Raw genomic sequence first — 26502 nt, forward strand, 5'->3', positions numbered from 1 at the left:
GTCATACAATCTGAAATGACTGCTTATTTGTGTATATGTTTAGCATATAAATGATTTCCTTGTACTGGGCATTAACATTCTCATAGTGAAGTTTTGCCATGAACGCTCCATTGCTAAGCTGATTACACAATCTTTCTTCGTGAGCATACTCCTTTCTAATTTCAGTATTTGCAGTCACAGTTATGTTACAATTGTTCCAGAGAATTTTGTTCACCTGTGGTGATATTAAAGTTAAATATTACAGTTTATTGTACAACTGCTTGCTAACACTATCGGATGTTTCCAGAAAAAAAAAATTGAAGGTCATACTAGTGCAGCTTTGAGAACTTTTTAAGACTTTAATCTGCCTTGAAATGTGTCAATCTTGCCCACATACATTTTTTGCAAGATTTGGAAGGATTTCCCAAAATCAATGCTGAGTGACATCTGTAAGTGTGAATCATCAGTTTTTATGCATATTGTCATTCGAAATATTGGTAGAAAATGACTTTCTGTTTGAACAGATACATAACTGCAAAGTGGGATCATACCTTTGCACATCTAGGATGTGACTTCTCAGTGACAGTGTAGTCTTTCTTGAACAGACAAACAGTGAAGCCTGAGAGTACGTGGGCTGTCAAGAAATAGAAGTGGTTGTGCATAGTTGCCAGGAGTAACTTGCAAGTACTGGCAAGCGCTACACAATACTTTAATTGTACTAGCCTGTTGTTGCGTCAGTGTTGGTGAGCTCAAAGAGTACGGCACTGAATTGAAGGATTATACTGAAATGGGCGAGGTGACTTGAAAGTTATGATAGCATGCTATCATGTGATGCAGCCAGCATGTTTCATTTCCTTTCCTTGTGACTTGCCAAGTGAAATAACCCTCAATGCTGGCCCATAGGTCAGATATATACTTCTGACCTTTGGCCCCTACATCATTTGTCGCCTGACGTTTTCTCCAGTGCCTGCGGGACAGCGACCCAAATAGACACAAGATGTACAGGGAAAATGTCCTCTTGTGGTTTTTATAGGTGTCTCCTGTGGGTTTTTATAGCTTAGCCAGAGTGTCCCATATTTCAAATCTGATTTTCATGTTATCGTGTTACATCAGCCTCCTTTGATATTGGTAACATAGTACAGCCTATTTTCATCACCAGAACCATGGGTGATTTTCCCATGACATCACTGTGTACATGTTTATTTATGGACACCTTTGTGAGGAGTAGCCATGAAGGACCATTTATTAAATTTGATAAGTTTAAACAGGTGGAAATTTTACTGTGAATTGAAAAATATGAACCGTGTGTGAAAGATTAATGTTTTTCTTGCCTAAGGGGTTGGCGATGTTTGATAAATTCAGGTGGCAAGTTGTCATAGGGGAGGCACTGTACATAAATATGTGATACGGGTGGTATACAATTTTAGAGCGAATGAGTATAACCTTGATGATAGATGGTATTTGATCAACATTCTGAGCTTTTCACCTCTGAGTAGTGCGCTCCTAACCAATTTCCTAGTAACCACCGAGTCTCGTGGTCATACCATCGTCATACTGAACACACATTGATGACATTGGTTTTTTTCTACGGACCACTGCAAGTTGCTTGAAATTGACCTTTTTTTCTCAATGCTGATCATTAGAAATACCATTGAAAATTCTGTGTGATTTGTTTTACTCCCCTGGCAACAAGTGTTCAGCTCTTGAAGGTGTAAATGAAAGTAGGGCAAGGGTCAGCGTTTGTTTTCTTTGGTCTCAGAAAGGACCTTGGTTTACCGGGGAGAGCTCTGTAGTGGTTAAGCACTTGGGTAATTTACAGGTGGCTTAACTTTTGACAGCTTAATAGTTTTCTAATTGTCCTTCAAATGATCTCACCTTCAATGACCAAGCTGGCCAATTTATGGGGATGTTTTCAGGATGTTGCCATTTTACATAATCAGTGTCCAGTTTTATGACTTTCTTCTGTGTGTTGATAAAAGGTGATATTTGGAATAACTCTTAATAGCGACAAACATCTTCTGAAGAGTGTTCGACGAGTAATTGAAGGGAAGGCATAATACTGTTAGGTGGCATAATTTGGGTGGGGGTGGGGGGTAGTAGCTTTTATTTTGCTTTAATCATAAAACAATGGGTATTTAAAACAATTATTCCCATCCTGTACACTGCAGTGTTTTGCATTGATAACATCTGACAGAACACCATAGTGGACCATACACCTCTGACGAAAATCTGTGCAAGTTTCAATATCTTGACATTGTTTTTTTCAGCTTTTGTGTTCTTTTTGTCTGTGCATTTGTGTGTGTATCTATGTGTTCGTTACAGTGATTCCAAAGGCAATTATGTATGTCTGTATCTTGGTGAATTTGGACAATAAGTTGGTATTTTAAGTCTTTAGTTGTAGGGTCATCACTGGACATAGGGAGATCTAAAGCTAAAATCTTGGCATTCTCTTTCAGTTGTATTGGTTCTATTGTCAATTTGACGTCACGTCCCAGCAAGTTTGTCTCTGTTTGTTAAGGGTCTGCCTGAGCCGGGCCGATAGAGTCGCAGTTTAAAGATTGAGCCATTTGAATACCCCCATTTCATTCACGCTATTGTTACTTGTGGTTTTGGATTCATTGTTATTTACATGACCACTAATCACAAAACACCAATAGGCAGCGCTCAACCGTCTTGGCGTTACGGGAATCAAACCAAGCTGAGTTGCCGAGCTGAGGAGAAAAGTAAACCTAGAAAGGAGAATATCATATCTAGCAACAGGGTTAATGTCATTTTGAGGGTTCATTCACCCATGTTGTTTTCCAGTAGCAGTGACGCAAATCATGGCCGCACTTTGAAAGGAACCCAGTGTGTGACTGGGAATGAAACTCAAAACATTGCTTCTGGTTAGAAACACTGCTTTTCTTCATCCGTCAGCAGAGTTCACGCTCCGTGTGAACCTGAAAAACGTGACTGGAAAAGTAAAAGTCTGTCAACAACAAGTCAATAAATTGACAGTTGTTAGTTTTGGTAGAGAACTTTTAACTTTAGAGGCTATGTGGTATGTATCAGAAAGTAATTTACACTGGTAAAAATTCATCAAACTTTAAATATTACAACAATCAGAAGCAATAAAAGCTGAAAGAAAAAACAGAAGTCTGTCCGTTTAGGTTTGATGCAAGTTTCTTTATGATACCACAGAAAGCAGAATTGATTGCTCAAAAGGAAACAACAGAGGCCGTATTTGACCCCTCATTCAAAGTTTAGTCACGTACCATTGCTAGAAATCACAAATATATTATGACGATGTGAATTGCTATGTTTCACTGCTCTCATCAGAACTCCACCCTTGTTAATCAAAATAAACAGACATTTTGTAGTCAGTTTTCTTTATTTTCATCAAATGGGGAGACAAAATAGTCACTTTTTACTGTACATTGTTCAGGTGATGTAAATCACCATCTGTAAAGGGAGACCCTTTATGAAAGGCTTGTTTCATTTCAAGGCCACTCCCAGAGTTCAAGGAAAGTCATATAAATTTTGTAAATGAATGATGTTTTTTGTATCAACAGTAATTGATCAGCAGAGAGGTTGAAATGTCGTTCTACCAGCAACCTAGTGGTACCCAGGGACCCACATTTTTTATGTCATTGACCGAAAGACTATTTCGGAAAAATTACATTTGCCTCTATTATACCCCAAAACAATACCAATATGATGAAATGGTAGAATCATATTTCAGATGCATAATTCTGTGGCAGACATGTTAGATCTTTTGTAATATTTGCATAGATGGACAAAAAAAATCAAAGAATGGATATTTAAAATTGAGTATATTGTAAACTGATTACCTTTCATAAAAAAATCTTTTGTTCAGTAAGAAGGCCAGATGGTATGATTCCATATATAGTCAGAAAATGAAAATGTAAATGATTATAACATATTCCATCCTGCAAATATTTGAAATAATGTACAGGGCTCTGTGTCCTGAATTCTAATGCTAAAAACAGTAAACTTCCGGAAGCAAATTGTTTCTGTAAACGTGACTTGAGTCACTGCAAACATGAAATGGATGAAGCCCAGATGATTTAATGTACTTCGTTCAGCTAATGTTTGGGATACTAAAAAATATTTAAGTCTGAAACCAGTTCATGTGTCAAGGAGAGCAAAAATAGAAACACTCATTTTGTGAGGAGAACTGTGCTCTGAAGAGAGAGAATTGAACTAAAAACTATTCACTTGAGACATGCAGTGACTACACTGTACAGTGAAATATTGACAATTTAGACCTTGTGAATGTGCATTTATATAGCTCCATTATTTTCTAATCCTCTCTCTAAAATGTTTCAACTTCAAGCAATGGCATGTTTCATTAGGGACCATTATAACAGCTATAATAACGTGAGCTGAATACGTAAGACTTGTACATTAGTCCATGGCAGCTAAAGTCTATGCAGATAGTACAATCTTGCTCTCATACATGTTATCTCAGAACTGTTTGTGTGTGATTGAGATCTGAATTTGTTAAAATACGAACATTGTTCACACATCACATATCTGAAAAAGACAACAGAAATAATTCTCAGTTTGAAAATATCCTGATAAACTAATGCTTTTTTGATAAACGCATGCTACCCTTTCAGGCTTTTTTTTAAATTCAGAAACAACTGATGTAGAGTTCACGCTGGTTTTCCCAGTGTATCAGTCCGACCCTCTGTGGTGAAAATGTTTCAAATGGCTCGAATATTTGGTAATATTTTCTGATTCTTTGAATATCGAGCTCTCAGATACAATTGAAGTGGCCTGCTGGGTGAACACTCACAGAAATGTCAAAAGACATCCTCCTCATTGAAGTACTTCATCAAATATTCACAAAATGTCAGTGTGCTTTTGCTTCCGTTACTCTATGAATCCCTGGTAATCCGTGCTGTCTGTTGCTACCATTATAGACTTATGTCATGGTTGCCAAGGCGATAGCCATTTCAATAGAATAAATGAGATAGGCTCAGACACGCTGCCGTTTTCAATTGAACTGGAAATAATTCAGTCATATATTATTTGAAAACCTGCTTTTTTGAAGCTTTGCTCTCTGTTAAAATACGTTTGACAGAAAAAAATACTTTCAGTCTGTCAAATCACTTCAATACTTTCAACTTCCTTTAGGAAAGTGGGAAACGTTTACATAGACGGAGGTACCCGACGCATGATCGAGACGCCTGTAGAAATATTGTGGTAGTTCCTGAACAGTGTTTCATTGTAAAGATATTTCAAAGCGTTGCAGCTGGAACCATCCATCCTGCACAAGTTAAATGCCAACTTGAGTTTACTGAATACCAGTACAAGAAAATTGACATGGGGGCCATTGTATATTTCTTTTGTAAGGAAAGGATATCACGCCAACCGACGGCATGCAACATCATGTCGGCGGCAGGGCTGGCTATCGTCTAACGCCCTTAGACTCGATGTCTACCCCAGTACATGGATTTTGTAACAATACATGGAGCCAGTGTGTGCAATGTGTCACCTGTTTTTTATTGAGTTACCTCGCACAGTCTGTTTCATCTGAATATCACCTCGATATGCTTACTTGAGGGGAGTTCCTCTAGGGGTACCCCTCCCACAATCGACTATGCAATTTTTGCAATGATCCATTTTGACCTTAAAATAAATCATTACCAAAGGACTGTGAAGATTATTTGAAAAAAAGGTGGCATGACGTTGAATAAAACCTTTCTCAATTATGTGAGTTATAACCAAGAGTACAGGGTATAAATTTCTTACCATAAATATTCTTACTAGGTATTTTCGTCTCTTTTCAGAGTGGAAAGTTCCTGAGAGTTCTCAGATGTTAACTTTAGCTTATTTGCAGATCTCTCTCATGCAGTGTGCAAATGATATAGTATGACTCATATATTGCTGTTTCCATGGAGATTTTGACATATATAGTGTATGATGTCGCTGAGATAACACCAAATCCAGGTACTGATTATTTAATGACAACTGTAGGATTTACTTTTTTTGAATGAAATGGATTGAGAGAGACTGTTGAAACTTGTGAAATCTGAATAGGCAATTAATGATAGTACTCCTGGGATCACAGCAAAGTGGGTCAGAGCCATTGTAACAATAGATCACAGACTTTGATTCAGACATTGTTCTAAATGGCGGAATTATTCAAATGATAAGCACCTGCTCACAATCACTCATTTGGATATATATACATGCCTATTACAGTTGGACATGAATATTTTAAAAGCGGTGGAACTGCATGCATGTCAAAGCACGGCAGTGGATGAGAAAAAACTTGTCTGTGGTTAAAGTTTGTACAAAGGTGATGCAGCCCCACAATCTCAATGCAGAGGGGGAAATCCCAAGCTGAATAATTTTCCAGATAAAGATTGGATTTGTGTACTTTGGAACCTGATCACAGTGCACTCCATATGCCTGCATGGATGTGATATAGGTGTTGCTTGCACACATCCCAGAAACACCAAGACAATGACTTAATTGCCCGCTATTGACATCATCTCTGATTAAATTAAAGCCAATCAAATGGCAATACAATCTAATAAATTTCATGGATACTTTACCGTGAAACAGGATTTGTTGCTATGGTTGCAATAATTCAATTGTTTATTTGTATTCTTCACAACGTTGCAATTTTACATGTACAAATTGCCTGTAACTAGCTCATTATAAAATAATAGCTCTGGGCTCAGTGAGACAGTTTGGAGGTCACACTCATCTCTTACCTTTGTGCTGTCTGATTGAGTTTGAATGAAACCCACACAGTTTATATTTATTAATCAGAGCCCAGGATCCACAATTTAATTTCCATGTTTCATTTCTTTGTATATAATAGCTATCCTGCATGTACAACACAGACCCAGGAGTGAGTCAGTTCAATATACCAGTGTCCAGCTAGCTATAACTGTGCAAAAAACATTCACATACACATACACACTTGAACTAGCTACTAGACTCTTTCAATATCAAATTGAGAAAAATGTAGCCCAATATTGGAGGTAGAATGTTGATACAAAAATTTGATGTGAATGTTTCATTTTAACTTGTGACTAGTTCAAAAATATCGTTACCATACCAATGACACATTTCTCCATGAAACTTTGTACCAGAGTGAAATGTGCTTGAGTTCAGCACTGAACTAAAACAAAGATGTCTGACTGTTATACAAGCAGTATCTTCTACATTGTCACAAAGGCTAGTAATATAAATTGACAATGTTTTTGTTCTTCCTGTGTCCAGTCTTTTGTCTTTGAAGTCACTTGGGTATGGTCCTGTATGTTTGTTTTACTTTGTTGACAAAACCTAGCAATTGTTGAGAAGATGTTTTGTTCTGTTGTTGCAGTGGTTTGTCTCACTGTGAATTGCATAATCGACTTGAGAACTTTGTGAGGACAATGGCGTCTCAAAGTGACTGATAGATGTAACATCATAAATCATTATAAATTGAACATTATCCTACAGAGATTATGTACATCAAGTCACTTTTTACACATCAGAGTGAGTAACAAAAATTTATAAATCTTAAAGTTCTAAAGTATGGCAACTATTTCCATAGACTCTCTGTTTTAATGATTGAAGATATTTCTACTAGTGTTCCAGCACTTACATCACGGTTACTCTATCCCACACAGTGCTTACATAGAAGATAAATGAATTCTCAGAGGTAAATTAAAAATTGAAAAATTTCTGGGAAATTTTATGCATCACTGCTATACCAACAGATGTCAGATGAAAAAAATGTGTTCCTCAGCAAAAGAGCACTGTTGCATGTCGTGGTGTGTCATGCCATATTATCTTTGTGCGTGTAGACTGTACAACAACAGCTGTCAGTCACAGTCTTTTCTGTCAAAAATCAAATTAAATTAAACAGCACCGCATTTATTGAATTCCATAGAGCGAAAGCAAGCTTATTGGAGGTGAGGTTTGATTTCAAAAAGTGACAGTGAAGAAATAAGCCATCACCGCAGAACACACTGATAACCCTGTTAACGGATAAGGATTATCCGTTAAACAGCCAATCAGGAGACACAGAGTCTACAACTGGTACAAAGCCGTGAACGCCGCAGGAAAGAAAAGACAAAAGCGTCATTGAAATTGACAGTCTGAAGTCTGACTGGCGGATTAAAGCAACTCATGTCAGGCAGAATACGGGATTATTGAGTTTTTAGTGAATTTCATCGCCGTTATGCAACCTTCATTTGTAGCCGGGGAATTCAAGTGGAAATCTGAGAAGAAAGTCACCACAATTCACTGTATTTGTCCTTCAGAACAGGTGCTATATTTAGTGGACGAAAAGAAAATATAGCGGTGTTGGACCCCTTTGTTTGATTTGGAACCCAGTTAATTGTTCAAAAAGTTAGAAAGTTTGTTCAAATGGGTAACTGATCATTGTGATACATCAGAATAAAGCAACAATGCAACTGAATGTCTGAAGAAATGTCTGAAGAAACTGGTTTTCACAGCCAATGCCCACAAGGCATCCATCTTTATTTCCTTCTTCTCAAAGTATTGCTGCCATTTATCTTTCCTCATGACATTTGATCTGAGCTAGACAATTTTGCTAAAATGCTCCATTAAGTTACCTGATTGCTTGGGATGAAACGCTGGATTATATGGTTTTAGTGCTTCAGGCTAAATAAAAGTTTAAATTGAATTATTTTAATGTGAAACTCGAAATTAAAAACGTTTGTTAAAGAGGGATTTTATTTTTAAACGCTACATATTGAAATCAAAGTCAGGAATATTGAAAATATGTGTACCGCAAACCAATTTGGAAAAGATGTAATTGTAAAATGAAAATTCCACGGAAACAATGAATTTCAATGAAATCATGATTTATTTTGATCATTTGCATGAATTTTGCCTGGAGGTTCAACCGTATTCAAATTGAGACATATTGGAATACTCAGCAATATGGGCAACTCATAATGATCCACCCAAGCAGACAAGATAAATCATACACGGTAGACTACAGCTTTTTATTTGCCAATATTGTAATTAGCACTTTGTGGAAAATTCTAGTAGGACTGACAGCCCCACCATGAAATCACAAAACATTGGGTGGTCTAATAGCAATCTCCAAATTTATTCCACATTAATTAGTTTGATTTTTTTTAACTTAAAAAGAAGCAATAACTCATATTTAATGTGAAAATAAACTTAGATATTTTTCCTCTTTTAAATGGATGGTAATAGTACTAATGTAACGCTCCGAGGCTGGGTGGGGATGAGTCATCAATGGATTCGTTATTGTTCATACCGCTAATGCCTGTGTCAATCTCTCTGACCTTTGACCTTGTACTTATAAAAAGTAACTGATCTGTCTGCTCTGTACCAATAAATCTAGTGTCCTTAGAGAATTGATTTTGTGTGATTTTCACCTAATGTCTTAATACTTCCGTTCCACCCTTTTAGTTCCAATTAGCAAACATCCAGTTTATTCAGCCTGATTTATATGCCTTTTTGAGAAATTTTTAAACAATGACCACAGCTAGGTTTGTTTTTCTGGGTCTGTTTTACTTCAGTGTACAGTATACCTGGTTGTCATAGCAATAGTTGCCTTGGTGACATGGAGACATGTCTTCTTGCTGCACGCTGCGTGAGACACTTGTAATATTGCTTTAATGATGGCTATGATGCTGTTGCGACATCAGAGACCTGAAACGTGACAAGCCTCTCTCTGCTCATTATGCATGCATATCATGATTCATATGTCCTCGAAATCTAATTATAAAATTCAACTGTAAAAAAAATAAAGGTGAATTCAGATATTTATGTGTCACTGGACTCCAACTCTGCAATGGACAAATCCCAGGGATCTGAAAATAAATAAAATATCACTGATGAATATCTGTGTAAACTGCAAGGAGAGAAAAAGCAAGGAAAAATGCCCTCTTAATTCATAAATTTCATTCTGAAAGAAATGCATTCACCTGATATTAAGAACAGATGGTTTCAATGTTCCATTTTTAGAAATCAGTCACACAGAACAATTGCAGAGACAATATACCCCATACAGGCATTCAGACATGATCACTGAGTCCTGAAGAGGTGAACAACCTCGCGTCGCTTTTATGCTTAGCTTATTATCTAAATATAGAATTTTACCTGTGAGGTAAGACGACACAAAATAATTTTCTGTCATTAAAAGATAACACTCTTATCAAGGTAGACCTGGCCATCACCTTTTGACCTGAAACTAATCAATTTTATGGACTCCGGGAGTGGGAATTTCCGAAAGCAGTTATCTGATAGACATGGCCAGTTCTCGCCTGATTCCAGTCAGGCCACCTTTATACTCCAGGTGATATCAAATATGGTGATAAGATATGATTTGATAAACCCACTGTTATCAGGCTGATGTCATTCAATACACTGAGCTCATTGATGGCATGACAACTAACTCAGTCCAGTGTAACATGAGAAAAGTAACCTATATTTGTCAGTCCTTGCTGTACCATGGACTAGATGAGAATTCCTGTACCTGTATAATATATTCATTATCAAGCATTCAACATATATTTAGTCCAGAGTTCCCTATTTGATATATGCAACGTGTACCAGTAACCAGCACCAAATTTACTGCATGAGTAAATTATCATCATGGGGAATGACACCTGGTTGGGCCTAATTTAGGTGTTATTGCTGTGGCAAGATGATTTTTACAAGTTTTTTGGAAAAAGCATTCATGTACTAGATTGGCGTGAATACAATATGCCCATATGTTTACTTCAAAGCTTTCATCTTGTTTTTTCAAGATGGATTGCAATTGTTCAGGTGTCAAATACCAGCTTGCACATATGGATTTCAGCCCGCATGCACTTTTATGGTAGGCGATGACTCAAAAAAGTAAAAATTTTGCCATTTTCATGGTAGATTGCTAATGTTGCCGGGTACAGATTATCAAGAAATGCACTGAAAAAAAGTAGTGTTCCCAGCTGACTTTTTGAGATGGAAGTTTGCCATACTCTGTGATTTTATGCTGTTCATACCACTTTAATTATGACAAATTTCAGCTTTCAAACATGTATGGAGCTGATTAAGAATGGAACATTGTTATTTCCTGTAGCACAGAGTTTTAAAACTTTCCATTACATTTTAAGAAGAAAATTGCTGACCATGCATGAAGCTACATAACAATATATTTATTTAAAATGCTACAAAAAACTGCTTAGTCAGCATTTTTCACAGATTTTTTTTTACCAAAAGGAATAAACTTGCCACATTATCTTTAAATCTGGGACAGTAATATAACTTTTTGAATATATTTTGTAGGTTTCTGTGAAAGTTTCAAGGAAATGAGTATCTGTACAAGAATGTTTTCTTGCATGTCCACTAGCAAACCAATGGATTTAAACTAATGTTGCTAATAATGGTTCCTGTCAACTTCTTATTCTAGTACTTTACTTTACGAATTGTAACTTTTATATTCAAACAAGGAAATCTCTAACATTACATGATCCTTAAGTCAAACAGGAGCAACACATCAACGTAGCAACATTAAAATCTATCAGAAATGCAGACAATATGTAAACAGTTGTGCAAAAATGAAAATTGTGTGTCAACATATGTTACAGACATGAAGTGAAGAGACTCAGCTAGCCATAATATGATGGTGTAACTAGTAATGAGCAAAGAAATAAAAATACAGTGATTGTCTGTTTGAGTTTTGTTGGTATTTGTTTAGGAGGCATTGTAACTAGTAAAGCCAGCATTGAACAGTTTCCATTGCAAGTCTGCTTGTTCCCATTTTCACACTTATATAATTGGTCCTGAGTAAACAGCGCCATTATCTGGCATTGCTATAGATCTAAATAGCACCACTGTGATGGTTTGAATTGCCCTTCAGGTACAAAAGGGCAAGCAACAAAAAAGCTAGACAGGTGATGTAAAAATAAAACGAAACAGTTGAGTGAGCAAAATGAAATACTGATAGGTTACATTCAACAGACAACCTTACATTCGGTATTGATGAAGTTTTTGCAGAGCAATGGATATTATTCAATAGTTCTTTCAGGACTTGTTTTATTTACAATCAATCAATTTCTTTGAGACAGTCATAGCTGGTCAATTTCAAACCAGAGCCAAAGCTCTCCAATTAAGATTATTCGAAATACTTACATTTTAAAGTTTGTTAATTTTCCTTTTGAGAAGTCCAAAGTGATGAAAGATTCAGACCTTTTTTGCACTGAGAATTCAACGTTATTAATTTAACTAATTAACCTAACAAGTAAGATATATAAATTAGATTCAGGTTAAACAGAATGGAATCATACTTCTCATTTATTCATATATCTAACTTCAGTTTTTGCATTTTTCTTCTTCAGGTTAATATGTGACATTTATTTATTTAAGAACAATTGTTCTCTCGTTTTATATTTGTCCAACTTATCCCATAAACTATTCCCTTCTCAAACGCCTAAGGGCTGGGTCTTGTATTGAAGTGCTGTTTGTGTTGGGGCCAATGGAAATGCACGGCATTATTATCAGCAAGGCCAGTGTCTATAATAAAAAATTCTTTTTTTAAATCTATAAGGCAACTGCAATAAGTATAATGTGATGTTGGAGATCCTGTCCCGTCTCTCAAGGATAATCAGATTCTCCTTAATTTAATTCCAATTTTGTGAAGAAATCTAATATGTGTTGAGGACATAGGAATTAAAGTGATGGTCACTTTTAGGCGTGGTCTGAAATTGAAGTAATTGGCAAAATGCCTGTCTCAGCAGCCAGAAGGCTAAAACTGAAGGGGGATGCCCAAATCCCTTGGTGATTGTGTGCAATTTAATTTGTGCAACATGTATTTGGTAACAAAACATGGCTGAATATTTTATCCTGGCAAATTAATTTCCAAACAGCATGGCCTGCAGGCAGGACAATGATCATCATCAAGTCCATGCAGTCAAGTTGAATGGTGAAATGTTACAACCAGGATGAACTACCAGATATAAAACGTCTGGTAGGCCTACCAGACAAATCCCTTCACAAACTGTCTCTAACTGAAGTCCAGCTCACAAACATTTCAAAGTCTCTCTGATTTATTTAGACAAATGTTTCGCCAAGGCTCTGTCAAACTTTGGAACAAAGTGAGAAAATAGTTTTCAAGGGTGGAGACACTACTTGCCAAACACTTACAACAAAAGCTGAAATATTTCTCTGCGACTTTGTTGCCAACGGATACAAAAGTGTGTAATTGTCTCTGGTTGTCGATGAGTGATTTGTACCACTTTTAATTATTATAGTCCTCCTTTGTTTATAAGTGTTTATGAACTTCAAATTGTTTATTGATTTTGGAAATGACTGCGTCATGTACGGTACATACTTCAAATCGACCAGAGGTTGGCTGGTTTTGGGACAAGCTTCTTAAACCAGGATGATATTAACTTTTCTCCGTAGGCGTTTTCTGTACACAAGCATTTTGATGGAGATTTTCAATCCCCTGTTTATGATAGGTTTAAAATTTTCATTATGCTGCGAGACACATACAATAAAGGGTTACATTACACTGATATAAGCCAATTTGTTGATGCATTGCTTGAGGTAGAGTCAGGGATCTAAAAGACGAATTGCTCATTCAAGAAGCAACATAAAAACACTCCTCTCGGAAACACTGAAAAGTCAATTGATGAATTGACTTTACAGTCAGGCACTGTTGACACAGAAGTCACTCAAGTCAGACATGAAAACACCGCCAAGAAAAAGGTCAAGAAAAATACATGGGCGATCATGAATACCTGGAAGGCAATGAATTTCATTGGCCGAATTATGCCAGTACACACATCTGCCGAAACAAAAACAAAAAGTGCGGCTGTCGACTTTGCGTATGGTCTTCTATTATGATAATGTAGTTGTGTGTTATAAATGCAAGACTGGACAATTTTACCTGGTGGTTGTGTAACATAAGAAGTTTGTTGGAGATTTGTTTCTTGTATAAACTCATGTTACTGTTTACATCACTTAAGCGGAGCCGGCAGAGTAAACCCCGGATCAGATCCACTCACTTGGTTTCTAGTCATGTGAAGAATTGCAACACTCTCCGTCAGAGAATCTCTACCACCTGCTGACTCAGTAAAGAGAGAAATGCATAGACACTTGGTCTCCAGTCCAGACGTAGTTACCCCCTCACCTGGTGTCACACTCTGCTTCATAAACAGGTGAAGAATTCAAAGGATGTTTTCCTCAAAGTACACAGGTACAAGGCAGATCTAAAAATTAGAGTGTAATCTATTGAAGAGAGGATATCTCATACCTTCAGTCCAGCTTACACAGATTTAAAGTCAGCTATACACTTGTCTACGAGTCATGGCAAATCTCTAGCTTTCCAGCCAGATAATGATTGTGACATTGAACATGAAATGTAAATATGGCAAGCATGCATGTTTGGAAATTTTAAAGTGCTAATCCAGTGAATCCATTCACCGTCTCTAACGAAAGGTAGCAATCAGGGCAGTAATGATATTAGTATCCAATCAGGAAAGAGGTATTTGCAATTTAACGTCCGGTTTAAAGAAGAAAATTACCACAACTACTGGTGGAGAATGTAAAAGGAAGTTACTACAAACCACATCTTTAACAATCCTTAACACCACAAAGCCTACGGAATGCCAGAAAGTGAAAAGACCCACAGATAGATTTGAAGGATTGATTACAGGCAAGGGAATGGTCATGTATGTAAATATTTATGCCAATCGAGTCTCCTGGGATGCCAGGAAACCTTGCCTGGAATGTACATTATAAGACTTGCCTATAATTGATTACATCCACCATCTGTAGACAATTGTAGCAGAGTTCCAATTTTCCTTTCAGGCAATTCAGCCAAAGTTGTGACACTTTTACTGCACCGTGCCCCTTGAGGTTTGCAAGTTATAATCTCATTGATCGGTGGCATTAATGTGACTAATCAACTTACAGTATTTGTATATCATTGGTTACTATCATGTATGGTAAATGATGTAGTAGTTAATATCGTAAAAGTATCACTTCTATTGGAGTGATTCATTACTTACATGAAAAGCAGAGAAAGAATATCATTAATCATACAAAAAATCTTTTTAAAACTGGTGTCTCACCTCATAGACGTTTAATTGTAATGTATTGATGATGGTAGGTGGGCAATGCTAGCTATGTTGTTGACTTGTGTAAACAATATGTTCGGAAGCGTTTTAACTGGCCAAGGAGCCATGTAACATGAACCTCTATCCTGCATCTAGGAGCACAATCACCACTTTGGGCTAATTATGCACACATAATACCACCCTGACAGCAAATCAGAAAAGTGATATTGCTACTATTGAGAAAGGACAATGCAAGGTATGATGGGTAACACTACAGGCAGAGTCAGGTAGACTGTGCAGAGGCGGCTGAGTGGTGGACCTCTTCAGAAATAGAACTTGCACGTAAATACTGGTATCAACACATTGGCGTCACCTTCACTGAAAACATGTCAAGAATTTCAGGCAATCCATAATGGTTATTACTCTGATGGGATGAGAGTATAAAAATGACACGCGCGCGATGAGCTGTGGCGGTATGCTGGTATTTATTTCCCAGAAAACCTAGCTCTGCTGCATTTACCAACAGATGTGCTGCAAAAAAATTTCTGAAATGTTCCTGTGTGACCTTTCTTTCACTAAAATGATCATGTCACTGGTGTTTAAAACATCACGCTAGAATGTACTACATGGCTGACAGTCGGTGAGTGAGAAGGCAGAAGTCTTGAGCCCAATACACGACCTCTGACCTCTATAGCATCAGATTACACTGTGACATTATTCTGTTGCTGTTCAATATTTTCTTTCCATAAGTTAAATGTTTTCAAGTTTTTCTTCCTTTGTAAAATATTTTTTACAGTGTTTTAATTGTAAAATAGAAAATACAGAAACACAGACATACAGCTTACAAAACCAGGTCATAATTACAATCCAAAGAAAGTTCAATGATCAAAGCACTGTTTACTGTGGCAGTAATGATGTATCATTTTGTAAAATGTGACATTTTAACATTATCAGAATATCTCTTTTCCACATGTATGTTTACCTGAACAGGCCACAGGCTGATGGAAATGTTCATAACAGATAGTGTAAACAACATTGTGAAACACAAATATGCGTAAGAGTAATTGTCCTTACAACACTGTGTGGGTGCACATCTGATAACAACACTCAAAGTATGTTTTTTCCCCTGTACAATGTGACCAGCATTTGTCCTATTCATCATCGCGCCTAGTAAACAGTTTACATTCTTATGTCACAAAAAATATGAAATAGATAAAACGTTAGGTTGAAAGTTTTTTCAGGGTCATTGAATGAATTAACAATCTGTTCTACAGCACAAAGATTAGCAGAAATCAAAATTGATGCAGAGCAGAGTAAACAATACATGCTCACTCTTAAAATGATAAAATGTTGATTGCAAAATTATTGATTCCCTTGAAAATATATAGTTCTCCCTGATGTAGTATGCTGAAAGGCTGTCAACAATTAGGGCATTTACTTTACGGCATAGGGCCATTGGTAACTTTATCAGTCATGGTAACTTTATCAATCACGCGATGACTTAGTTACCTATATATATATCGAGGAATCATACCACTGATTTATCAGGTGATAACCTACAACAGAGGTAGGTCAGCAGTGTTTTAGTGAGTATACAGCGCTTTAGTTTGCATATAGTAATCATGTACATCAAATGCATTGTTCAACATTGTTGAAAAAATAAATAAGAAGTTGAATAAATATAAACAATTTCAACACTATTCATCCTAATGAGACAACAAAATAATGAACACATCTAATTGGTGGTACAAGATACACTGAACAGAGATATCTTGTCATAAAAGCAGGCATGATACACATACCCAGAGGACTATAGTCCTACTCCGTTGACTTTTTGACTGCTGTATCACTCACAATAAAACCTATGAGGGTGTGACATGAGACATGTATTCATCCCTGACAACACTTATAATAATTCAGTAGGCGAGACAATATGTATTCATTTGCTGATCTTATAATTTATGATTATTCTCTTAACTTAAAAACATCATAGCTGTTGATAAAGTTGATGATACAATGAACGATGAAACAAACAAATTATTCAATATTCACAGAGATAACGTTCACCAAGCTCATGATAACTTACAATGTTATACAGTATGATGTTTGGATGGATGATACTTTCAATTCTACATGAACCAACTCTATTTATATTCTTTGCTATCTGCAATACGCAAACTGCCATGCTCAGGCAAAAGAAAAAAGATTTGTTTCTGGTCCTTGACAGCTAGCAAAAGTGATTCAGTTTCCTTATGTTGGGGGGGGAGCTGGGGGTTTTCTTGACCACCTAAGTATGAGGTTGACATAACAGTTGTTTTTTCTGCTGACTGCAAAAGCACTTTTCTTTTCTTCATGGGTATTACAGGGGGCAGTTTACAAATTTTACTGATATGATATGCTTTCATTGAATCATTCAGATTGTGTGTAAGCTGTTCATTTCAGAATAGAATGGCAAGGATTATGTTGATCACGTCAAAGGACAAAAAGGATATGATGCGAAGGTCTCAAAGTGATGCTGGCAACGACCAGAAACTAATCTAATTTTTGCCCTTTCCTACAGATAATAACTAAGCTACTACACATACACGAAATCATTCAAGCAAAGCGCCCCCTATGTTCAAAGCTTCACTAACATCAATTTCGAACACACTCACCAAAGGAGGGCGCCTTCCTCTTTCCTCATTTAAGTTTTTCGATAGCCACTTCAGAATTTTAACTTCAAGGCTTTGTGAGACTTTGCCATTGACTTTGATTGGTCAAATGGCAAACATTGTTGCTAGAATATCTATGCTCATCACGTATTTACATTATAAATATCATCCTTGATATGCTTTGCCATGAAAATTGTACCTTCAAAATAAATTACTGCAAAGTCAAAGTTGAGATTTATCAGAAAAAGTACAATTATTTCTAAGTAATGATAAGTACTGACTTGTATTCAATTTGTTTCCCTAACTTTCTCACAGATCACATTACAATAAAACATTTGAACTTTGTCACAACAGACACTCGATTTCAAATGTTTGTGACAACATCAATATACAGAGGGCAGGGGTGGCATGTTGAAAATAGTGCAAAAGTTACGAATTCTATACTTTGAAAATCTGCTCAAGTTGTGATCAAAATTTGCATATATTACTATCTGAACAGAAAGGTGTTCCCTTCATATTACCTGAAAAACTATGGTCAGGCTAAGCATGGCTTTAAAACTACACCAAATGTATAGTCAAGACTGGACTGCATCTGCACTTTTCAGAAAATACACAAATATTCCCCTAGTAAAGGATAGCTAATGATTTTGGGCTGAAGGTGCCAATATCACTTTTTAAACTTTATGTTAAGCAGGATAAATTATTGGTTGTTTACAAAAATTGGAATAATGTCATATACACTTTCCATACTGATGGGCTACACACTCCAAACAATGATAACACAAATGATGAAATCTCTATCTGGACCGGAAGATCAATAGTATGAGGGCGCTGTTTGTACTTACACCTCAAGAAACCCCGCTGTTTGTACCTACACCTCAAGAAACTCCCTCAAGCAATAGATCTTTAAGTCAAAACCCCACTCCTGGATTTATGTAGTGCTTAATGCAGACATTTTTTGCTCAAATGTGCCACTTGCAGGGAGTAATGTATCAGCAAATCCAATCTTGCAAGTATGGAAAGAAATTTTTGTGCCAAATAGTGATTGTAAATCTTGTGTACTTTTTCAATATTCAGGTTTGTGGTGTCATTGATTGCCCTCATCCCTCTCAAACAATTCAGTCCTTACTAAGTAAATAATTCAGTCCTACCAAATATCTTAACTTTTCAAAGTTTGATGATGCATGGGATCAAGAGTCACTTACAGAAAGTGATTGACCTGTGTTATGATACAAAGTCAATAGTAGTTATACCAGTGTTACATCAAACACACGGACCACGTGTGACTGGTGTGTGTAGATATCACCTAAAATAAAAATCTTATTTGTTGGTTTCACTTCAAATGGTCAACACACAGATTTACTTGGAATGGAATGTGATCATCATTTTTTGGATCTTAAAGAAAAGATCTTGCTGATTGAAAGATATGCAATAGCGAGGGGCTGTCATTAATTCTGAGTTGCAACCAAAACATGTGAATATAAGGCTGTGAAAAGTAGCACTGAAATAAACAGTTAAAAGGTCCAGTAAATTATACCTTTTTCAGCATGTTAGAAAATATAAAATACATTGTAAATTTTCAGTAGCTCTAGGGATCTGCTATTAATAGACTTTACCATCCGCAGTTAGTCTATTACTTTCTTCCAGATGTTCCTTGCTAAATTTAAATGACCAACAGCTAAACAAAATGGGCTCAACCTTTAATAAAATGTCAAATGTCTTTGTTGTGAGATGGATTACCAATTAAAAAAGTTATTTCAACTAAAATCAATTTACATAAATGATTCGGTGAGTTATCTTGTCCTTGAGCTGTCAAAAGCTGAAAGATACACACACTAATAAATCTATCTTTGTTATTGCATATAAATTTTTGCCTTAAAATTTCCCCCCCTTTGATTTTGCCTCACCATACAGCGCTATGTAAGTGACAGGCTGTCTTCTTGTCTAATAATAGTCTGGCAAGAGGCTGTTCACATGCTGGAGCTAGAGGCAGCCTTCTGATAGCACCATCTGTTCAGGCGTACATCTCCTCCCTGGCTGTTCAAGGATCTTGTTCTGGGCTCTTTTCTCTGTGCATTGTTTGAGTGACATTGTTCAGATAGTCTCTTTCAACCAGACACTGCACCTCCTCCACTGTGAGTGGTTGCTCTGGAAACACCCGTCTCCTCAGAGTGCCAGTTTTCACTTCATCCTCATCAGTTGATGAGATAGTTGCTGTGTCAAGACTGGTGCTTTCTTTAATTATTCTATTCAGATGATCTTCTTTGGCGCCGTGTAAGGTTTTCACAATGTCTTTAGATGTTGGACTCCGTGTCTTCCCTTTCAATCTGTCTAGCTTGGCCTCTGTGAACAGAGTGAAAATGTTTTAAATTTTCACTGTCAGAAGGGCAGTCATCCCTTAGAAATGACTCTACCACTACCAATTACAACACATTCAGCTGAAAAGATCAATGTATTTTTCTCTGCAAATCGATGTTTAAAATTGGCAAACTACACATATCATATGTTTTGCATTAATGGCATTAACACAAACTTTTGCAAATGAATTCATTTTTGTACTGGACAATACTGATACCGTTATCAGAAGTGAGAAAATATGCACAAAGAAATACATCATAGGATTGCTCCATCTACAGTATCTTCTTCCACTTTTTCTTGAAAAGTTATAAAAGGATGTGTAATTCATTTTCTCATTACTTCCACTAATATAACCTACCTATATGAACTTGCAGTTAGCCTGCTCAAGCTTTAATAAAATGTCACGTGAGATGTGCAAAATCTTTGCTGTGAGACGCATTACCAGTATAAAAGTTATTTCAACCAAAATCAAGCTACATCCTTGTAAATGATTTGGTGAGTTATTTCTTTTCCTATTGAGCATCAACATGGCGTATTATCAATACAATACAATAAAGAATGCTTTAGATTGTATTGGTAATGAGCAGAAAAGGCTGGTAAATTACTGTTAAGTTGAAGACAGTTTGATGGTGATATGACCTGGATAAATTGAGGCTCCACCATCACACCTAAAATACTTTGATGAAAGGCAGAAGAAGTGACTTTATGTTTTTCTCAATTTCTTTTATCTAACCATATGAATATGATAATGATTATTCTTCTGATCTAGTAGGATTATTCTCAAACCTACACTGGGAAATGTGATATAATATATATATATATATATATATATATATATATATATTCTGAAAAAAATTTTCTTTCTAGAACATTATTGTATCGACATCACATCATACCGAGCATGGCTGAAAGAGATTTCGTCCATTAGGTATGTTCTTAAAGCTACCTGTTTTTTTCAGTGGCTATATCATTTAATATTCACGTCATGTCCTCACCTATCCAAAGAACACCCTCAAAGCAGGATGCATTGTTCTGTTTTAGGAGATTACATTTACAGTGAATGGGTGAAATAGGACAGAAACACGTATGTGATCAATCATCAACTCTCTCTGACATTAAGTAGTAATCTTGGGGATACGGGTTTATGATCAGAATTGCAAAAGGCAGCCTTGACTACTTATCGAATATCAAAGTACATCATAAAACACAATTTATTTCATCCCACAAAGCCATAAAAATGACACAAAAAAATCTAAATATGCAGCATTTCAGCATAATCAATTTTTTTTCCAGGACAGTGGAATATGTTGTAAATTAAGGAGATAAATTTGGCAATAATATATTATTTATGATTCAAACATGATCTCAGCTTTAAAAAATACCTCAAACAAAATTTTATTTTCTGATGTAACACAGGTAAGGTCAGAGAAAATAAAAAAGCACATTCACATGTTCTGGCAAACTAACGAAGAATAAATATGTCTTTGATGTTTTCATTTCTATTATTGAGAAAAAGGAAATAGGGGAAATACAGTAATGATTTACATCAAGTCTTTATCAAACAACTTCTGTGACTTTCTTTGAAAGCGCGTTACTATAATACGTCAAACTTAGCAATAAGCAGAGATTTTTTGCTGTTTGACTCAATATGTGTTTAATTGCTATAGACATGTTCCTAATTTAAACAAATTTTCTGCATGAACAGTCTGATATGTTCATGGCATGAATAAGTACACTAAGAGTAAATTATTCTGCATCTGCTGCTGTGCCATGGAGCAAACAGGGAACAAACAGTGTTGATGAAAAACGATTCCCTCTTGTATGCTGCTTGCCATTCATACATGCATTTGAGCAATGTTGGTGGCAGAATAAGCATAAAGGTTAACTCATATCCCAACACTTCTCCCATCAGAGCTGGCTTCAATTTCATTTCAGCATAACAATCTTGCCACGTTCCACTTGAAGAATCCAAGCACTTATCATTGCTCATCTTTTTTACCTCTTAAAAATGCTGCCCTCTTGGGACTAAAACACAGCAAATTTTTCTATATATCTACTCTTGATCATCTGTGAGCCTGCTTCTTTGAACGTAGTACTACCAGGGGAACATTATAGCTTCTAAGGAAAGTGACATTCCAAGGCTATGGAAAATGGCTTTAGTGACTGATAATAAACTGGAAGGCAGACGTTTGCAGAATACAAAGTTACACTTTAGTCAATTTAGCCTCATGTAGTCAGCGGTCAAATGTAAAACATTTTAATGATTAGAATTTATATTATCCATAAGTACATAAAAACTCACGCTAGGGTATGATTGCCTTGCAATTACAGCCAAGTTCCGTGTCCTAGTGAATGCTGAGAAAGAAAGCTCAGTCACTGAGAGAACAAGTGCTCATTTGCAAGACTGATTGGATGTGTCTAATGCAATGTGAGTACAGATGCACTACACATATTCTTGTTCACAATCACAAATCATGGATGTACATGTTGACAACCACTCACAAGTAGCCAGGAAATGGTACTTTTCCAGTGGAAGTGATGGGAAAACTGACTGTCACCTAATATTAAGGACTCACACATTCTTCATAATATAAGGTAGCTAGGCAGCAGACTGTGTTGACACTGCCAATAATGGGGAGTAGTTCCATCTCCTGACACTGCAAACATTTGATTTCCCTTGGCCTGCAAAATCTTAACCACTGACACTTTCATATTTTGGTTATTTTATGCCTTTTATATTATCAAAAAACATTTGATTTCCCTTGGCCTCAAAAATCTTAACCACTGACACTTTCATATTTTGGTTATTTTATGCCTTTTATATTATCAAAAAACATTTGATTTCTCTTGGCCTCAAAAATCTTAACCACTGACACTTTCATATTTTGGTTATTTTATGCCTTTTATATTATCAAAAAACATTTGATTTCCCTTGGCCTCAAAAATCTTAACCACTGACACTTTCATATTTTGGTTATTTTATGCCTTTATCAAAAAACATTTGATTTCCCTTGGCCTGAAAAATCTTAACCACTGACACTTTCATATTTTGGTTATGCCTTTATCACAAACAGTTGATTTCCCTTGGCCTCGAGAATGTGAGCCATTAACACTTTCATTTTTCACATTTTGATTATTGATGTTTTTGTCTACCAACTGTAAGCAGCCTAAACTACAAATTACTTATACCTGAGACTAGTATACTAGTCTAAGCATAGACTTCTTTTAGGGTCTATGGTCTAAGCTAAGACTGAAAGATTAAGCACTTCAATGTGCTCTCCATGATTGAATTGTGAAATATAAAGTTCTCATGGCCAGTTCCTTCCAGTGAAGAATATCTAATCATCCTATTGAACACTATTTATCAATAGTGCAGCTGCCAAGAATTCTTCAAAAGATAATAATTCATGCATGCTCTTTATTTTCCAGACTATGTTGTGATTGATTACATAATTCTAATAACACAAATGGTATGAATGCCCAAGAAATAGGTAGCCTATGCTTTTGGTATCATCCACAAAGAAAATAAAATGTTTAACTTTAAGCCCCGGCTTTTAAGCCTCTGACCCCATTTGGCCATTTTTAATACAGGTGATGAACTATATATATGTATGGGAGAAAGAGATAATTCCTTATAACAAGAGAAAATGTACAATAATTGCAGTGGCTAATAAGCTTCACTCGGAGTTACTATTATAAAAAGGCAAGTTTAATTAACATTATAGTATACCCAAGTATTTGTACCTGACTTCTGCTTCTGTGTAGCCTCAGGTGTATTTTGTGATACACCCAGTGACCCTCGTAAATGCACTCCGTTTAAAATTTGAGAACAGGGATCAGTGTGTGGTACGTGGTCACAGATAAAACCGTTTAAACAAAACAAAGAAAGAGACGTTTACATGAAAACAAATGTATGCGACGGTCCTGATTAAATAAATGAAAGTAGGAGCAGTTTTCAGTATTATCGGGGAAAAGTGCACTCTCCCAGAAAAAAACCATTTGCTGTCTCTGTAGACATCCCCATCCACAATATCTTGAAACTTCATACCATCTTCACATGAACCTTCCATGCTTCTTCACACCTATACTCTGAACACGGTCCCTCATGACTGACGATACCTCCCATCTATGCTCTATGCCGAGTCCAACTACACGCAGCGCCGCGACATAAAATGGAACTATAGTAGAACTTACCCAGCGACGATAGATACTTCTGCGATTCCAATTCGTTCAAGTCATTTCCCTTATTTGGTTCGCCACTGTTAACTTTATCGAATGGATTGAACGTATCTTCAAAGCCTTCGTCAGAAGACACTGCAGAAGGCAACGACGGAACAGTCCACGGTCCAGTGCTGTCTGGCCCACTATCGTCGGCCATCATTTTTGTTGATGACATGGTCGCGAAATGAGAGTTTGTTTTCTACATTTAAACTTCAAAAGCAGTACAAAAGGCTACTTTTAAGTGAATTTTATAACAAAATCCGTAAAGACCATTTAAATATGCACAGCGACAAGCTGTCTTTTTCCTTTTGGCAACTTTGTTGGACAAGAGATCTGATAAATGCGAACGAGGTGCGATTGGGCGGGGTGCCAGCATAAACACGGAAGTGCCTTCTGAGATCTACGCACGGACCGCCGTGCTAGCTGCGGACCATGTGAACGCCAACGCTGGTAGTGGACGTGGAGTGACTCTGGATGAGCTGTACTGCAGCACGCAGGTAGTGCAACAGGCGAGATCTCGATTTGATCAGGTATAATAACAGATTTCAAAACATAGTCACTACCTTAAACCAAAGCGACAATCGTAGATATGCCGACGAATGGAAAGTTCACACATGAGACGAGTATTGTCGTTGCTATGTGACGTAGCATTACGCAGTGCACCTTTAGCAAGTAACTGTGAGCCTTTTATGAGTCATCGAATACCTGACCTGAAATAGAAATTACACAGGTAATTGACAAGCAACTTTGGCCAACGTGGGTATTTGCCATTGTTATATTGTGGATGTGGCGCTAGTCTGCTACATTTACACACATAAGACTGGACAGACATCACGACCTTGCGACAGAAGAACAATACAATCCAGTGAATCACTACGTGCATGTCTGGCTTCCAGTTCGAGCTCGATGTAGGTTGGTGGATGAGCCATTTTGTCTCAAGTCATGCTGTGCTCGACAAGTCGATTTGGGTTGAACCAACGGTTTATACTTTCCCTGTAGTGTAAAGTGAGAACCTAAATAGAACGCATATCTTCCGGTCAGCATAGCATGGGGAACCTAATGCTGAGATTGGAGTTTTACAGTGACAGACTTTTCAAAAGAAGTGAACGCATCAAGTGCAAAGATGACACTTTCCAGCCGCCATTGAAAGGCGCCCAATCTCTTGACTTTTCAGTTGAGGAAGACGAGGACTTAGAAGCGAAACTGAATGAGGAGTCGCAAAATTTGAACAGCGAGGAAGTCCAGTACATCAGAATCAGAGGGGAAACTGTCCAAAACCTTCCAGTAAATATAGGAATGTTCAGTCGTGTGGTCAGCTTAGATGTCAGCAATAACTACCTAGTGGACCTGCCATGGTCAACAGTTTACATGAAAAATCTCAAAGCATTGAATCTTTCACAGAACATGCTGACAGCACTGCCCCCTGTAGTGTGCTATCTGAGGTCTCTAACCAAGCTCGACATCAGCCACAATTTCATCACTCACCTTCCAACAGAGCTGTTGCTTCTGCAGGACTTGACAGAATTGACAACAGAGGGAAACAAGGACTTTATGTCCCCTCCTCGGAAGGTTTTAAGTCTTGGCATTGATGCTGTAAGGCAGGAACTGAGTAAAAGATACAACAGAAAGGACCTTTGGGAGAACTGGAATGGGAGACAAAGAGAACTCATGTCATTATTTCAGCTTTGTATAATTTGTATACTCCACTGCAAGGTAGAATTTATTTCGCCAACTTATATACCACCTAAGATCAAGGCTTATTTATCAAATTGTGTTAAACAGAAAGTTAAGGAGGTCATGGTGTGTAAATGCAGTATTTGCCATGGCTATTTCTCCAACAAGTGCAATTTTGATATTCATCATTGTAAATGATGAAATAGCCAATCATCTCAGGACGTTCCACCACCCCCCCACCCCCCAGTCATTTTTGCAGGTGGATGCAGAAATGTAACCCAAAGTATTTATATTGGAACAATAATGGCCACAAAAAATGTTTTATCAAATCACCTAGGCTGTATCCTTCTGATATATTGCCACGGCTGAATGGAAACTGTTTGTAGAGGCTATCGTATCATTTACAAGTTTGCTAAGTTTCAAAAGAGCAAAGAATTTGCTGACTTCCGCTACTCCCAAGATAGAAACAAAGGTGCATGTACGGAATATAGAAAATCGTTTAATTTACCCATGTGACACTGAATGTTGATAAAACTTAGTGAGTGTAAAAGTACAGAACATCA

The 26502-nt window shown here is 36.8% G+C and overlaps 1 protein-coding gene across 1 annotated transcript; it reads right to left on the reverse strand.

The window, feature by feature from the left end:
* Nucleotides 1-15501: 15501 nt before the first annotated feature.
* On the reverse strand, nucleotides 15502-24909 carry LOC139150265 (coiled-coil domain-containing protein 32-like). Its single transcript, XM_070722519.1, has 2 exons — nucleotides 24239-24909; nucleotides 15502-20029 (listed from the first exon to the last, which is right to left on the reverse strand). Exons 1-2 carry the CDS (start codon nucleotides 24438-24440, stop codon nucleotides 19728-19730), a joined length of 504 nt encoding a protein of 167 aa, XP_070578620.1. The 5' UTR covers nucleotides 24441-24909; the 3' UTR covers nucleotides 15502-19727.
* Nucleotides 24910-26502: the final 1593 nt, after the last annotated feature.

Source organism: Ptychodera flava, chromosome 14 (assembly GCF_041260155.1).
Source record: "Ptychodera flava strain L36383 chromosome 14, AS_Pfla_20210202, whole genome shotgun sequence".
NCBI lineage: Eukaryota > Metazoa > Hemichordata > Enteropneusta > Ptychoderidae > Ptychodera > Ptychodera flava.

Excerpts from the sequence above, each read along its gene's own strand:
- LOC139150265 (XM_070722519.1), bottom strand. The coding sequence starts at position 24,440 with ATGTCATCAACAAAAATGATGGCCGACGATAGTGGGCCAGACAGCACT. Across the intron at positions 20,030-24,238 it reads GAAGTATCTATCGTCGCTGG|AGGCCAAGCTAGACAGATTG; the intron begins GTAAGTTCTACT and ends CTCTGTTCACAG.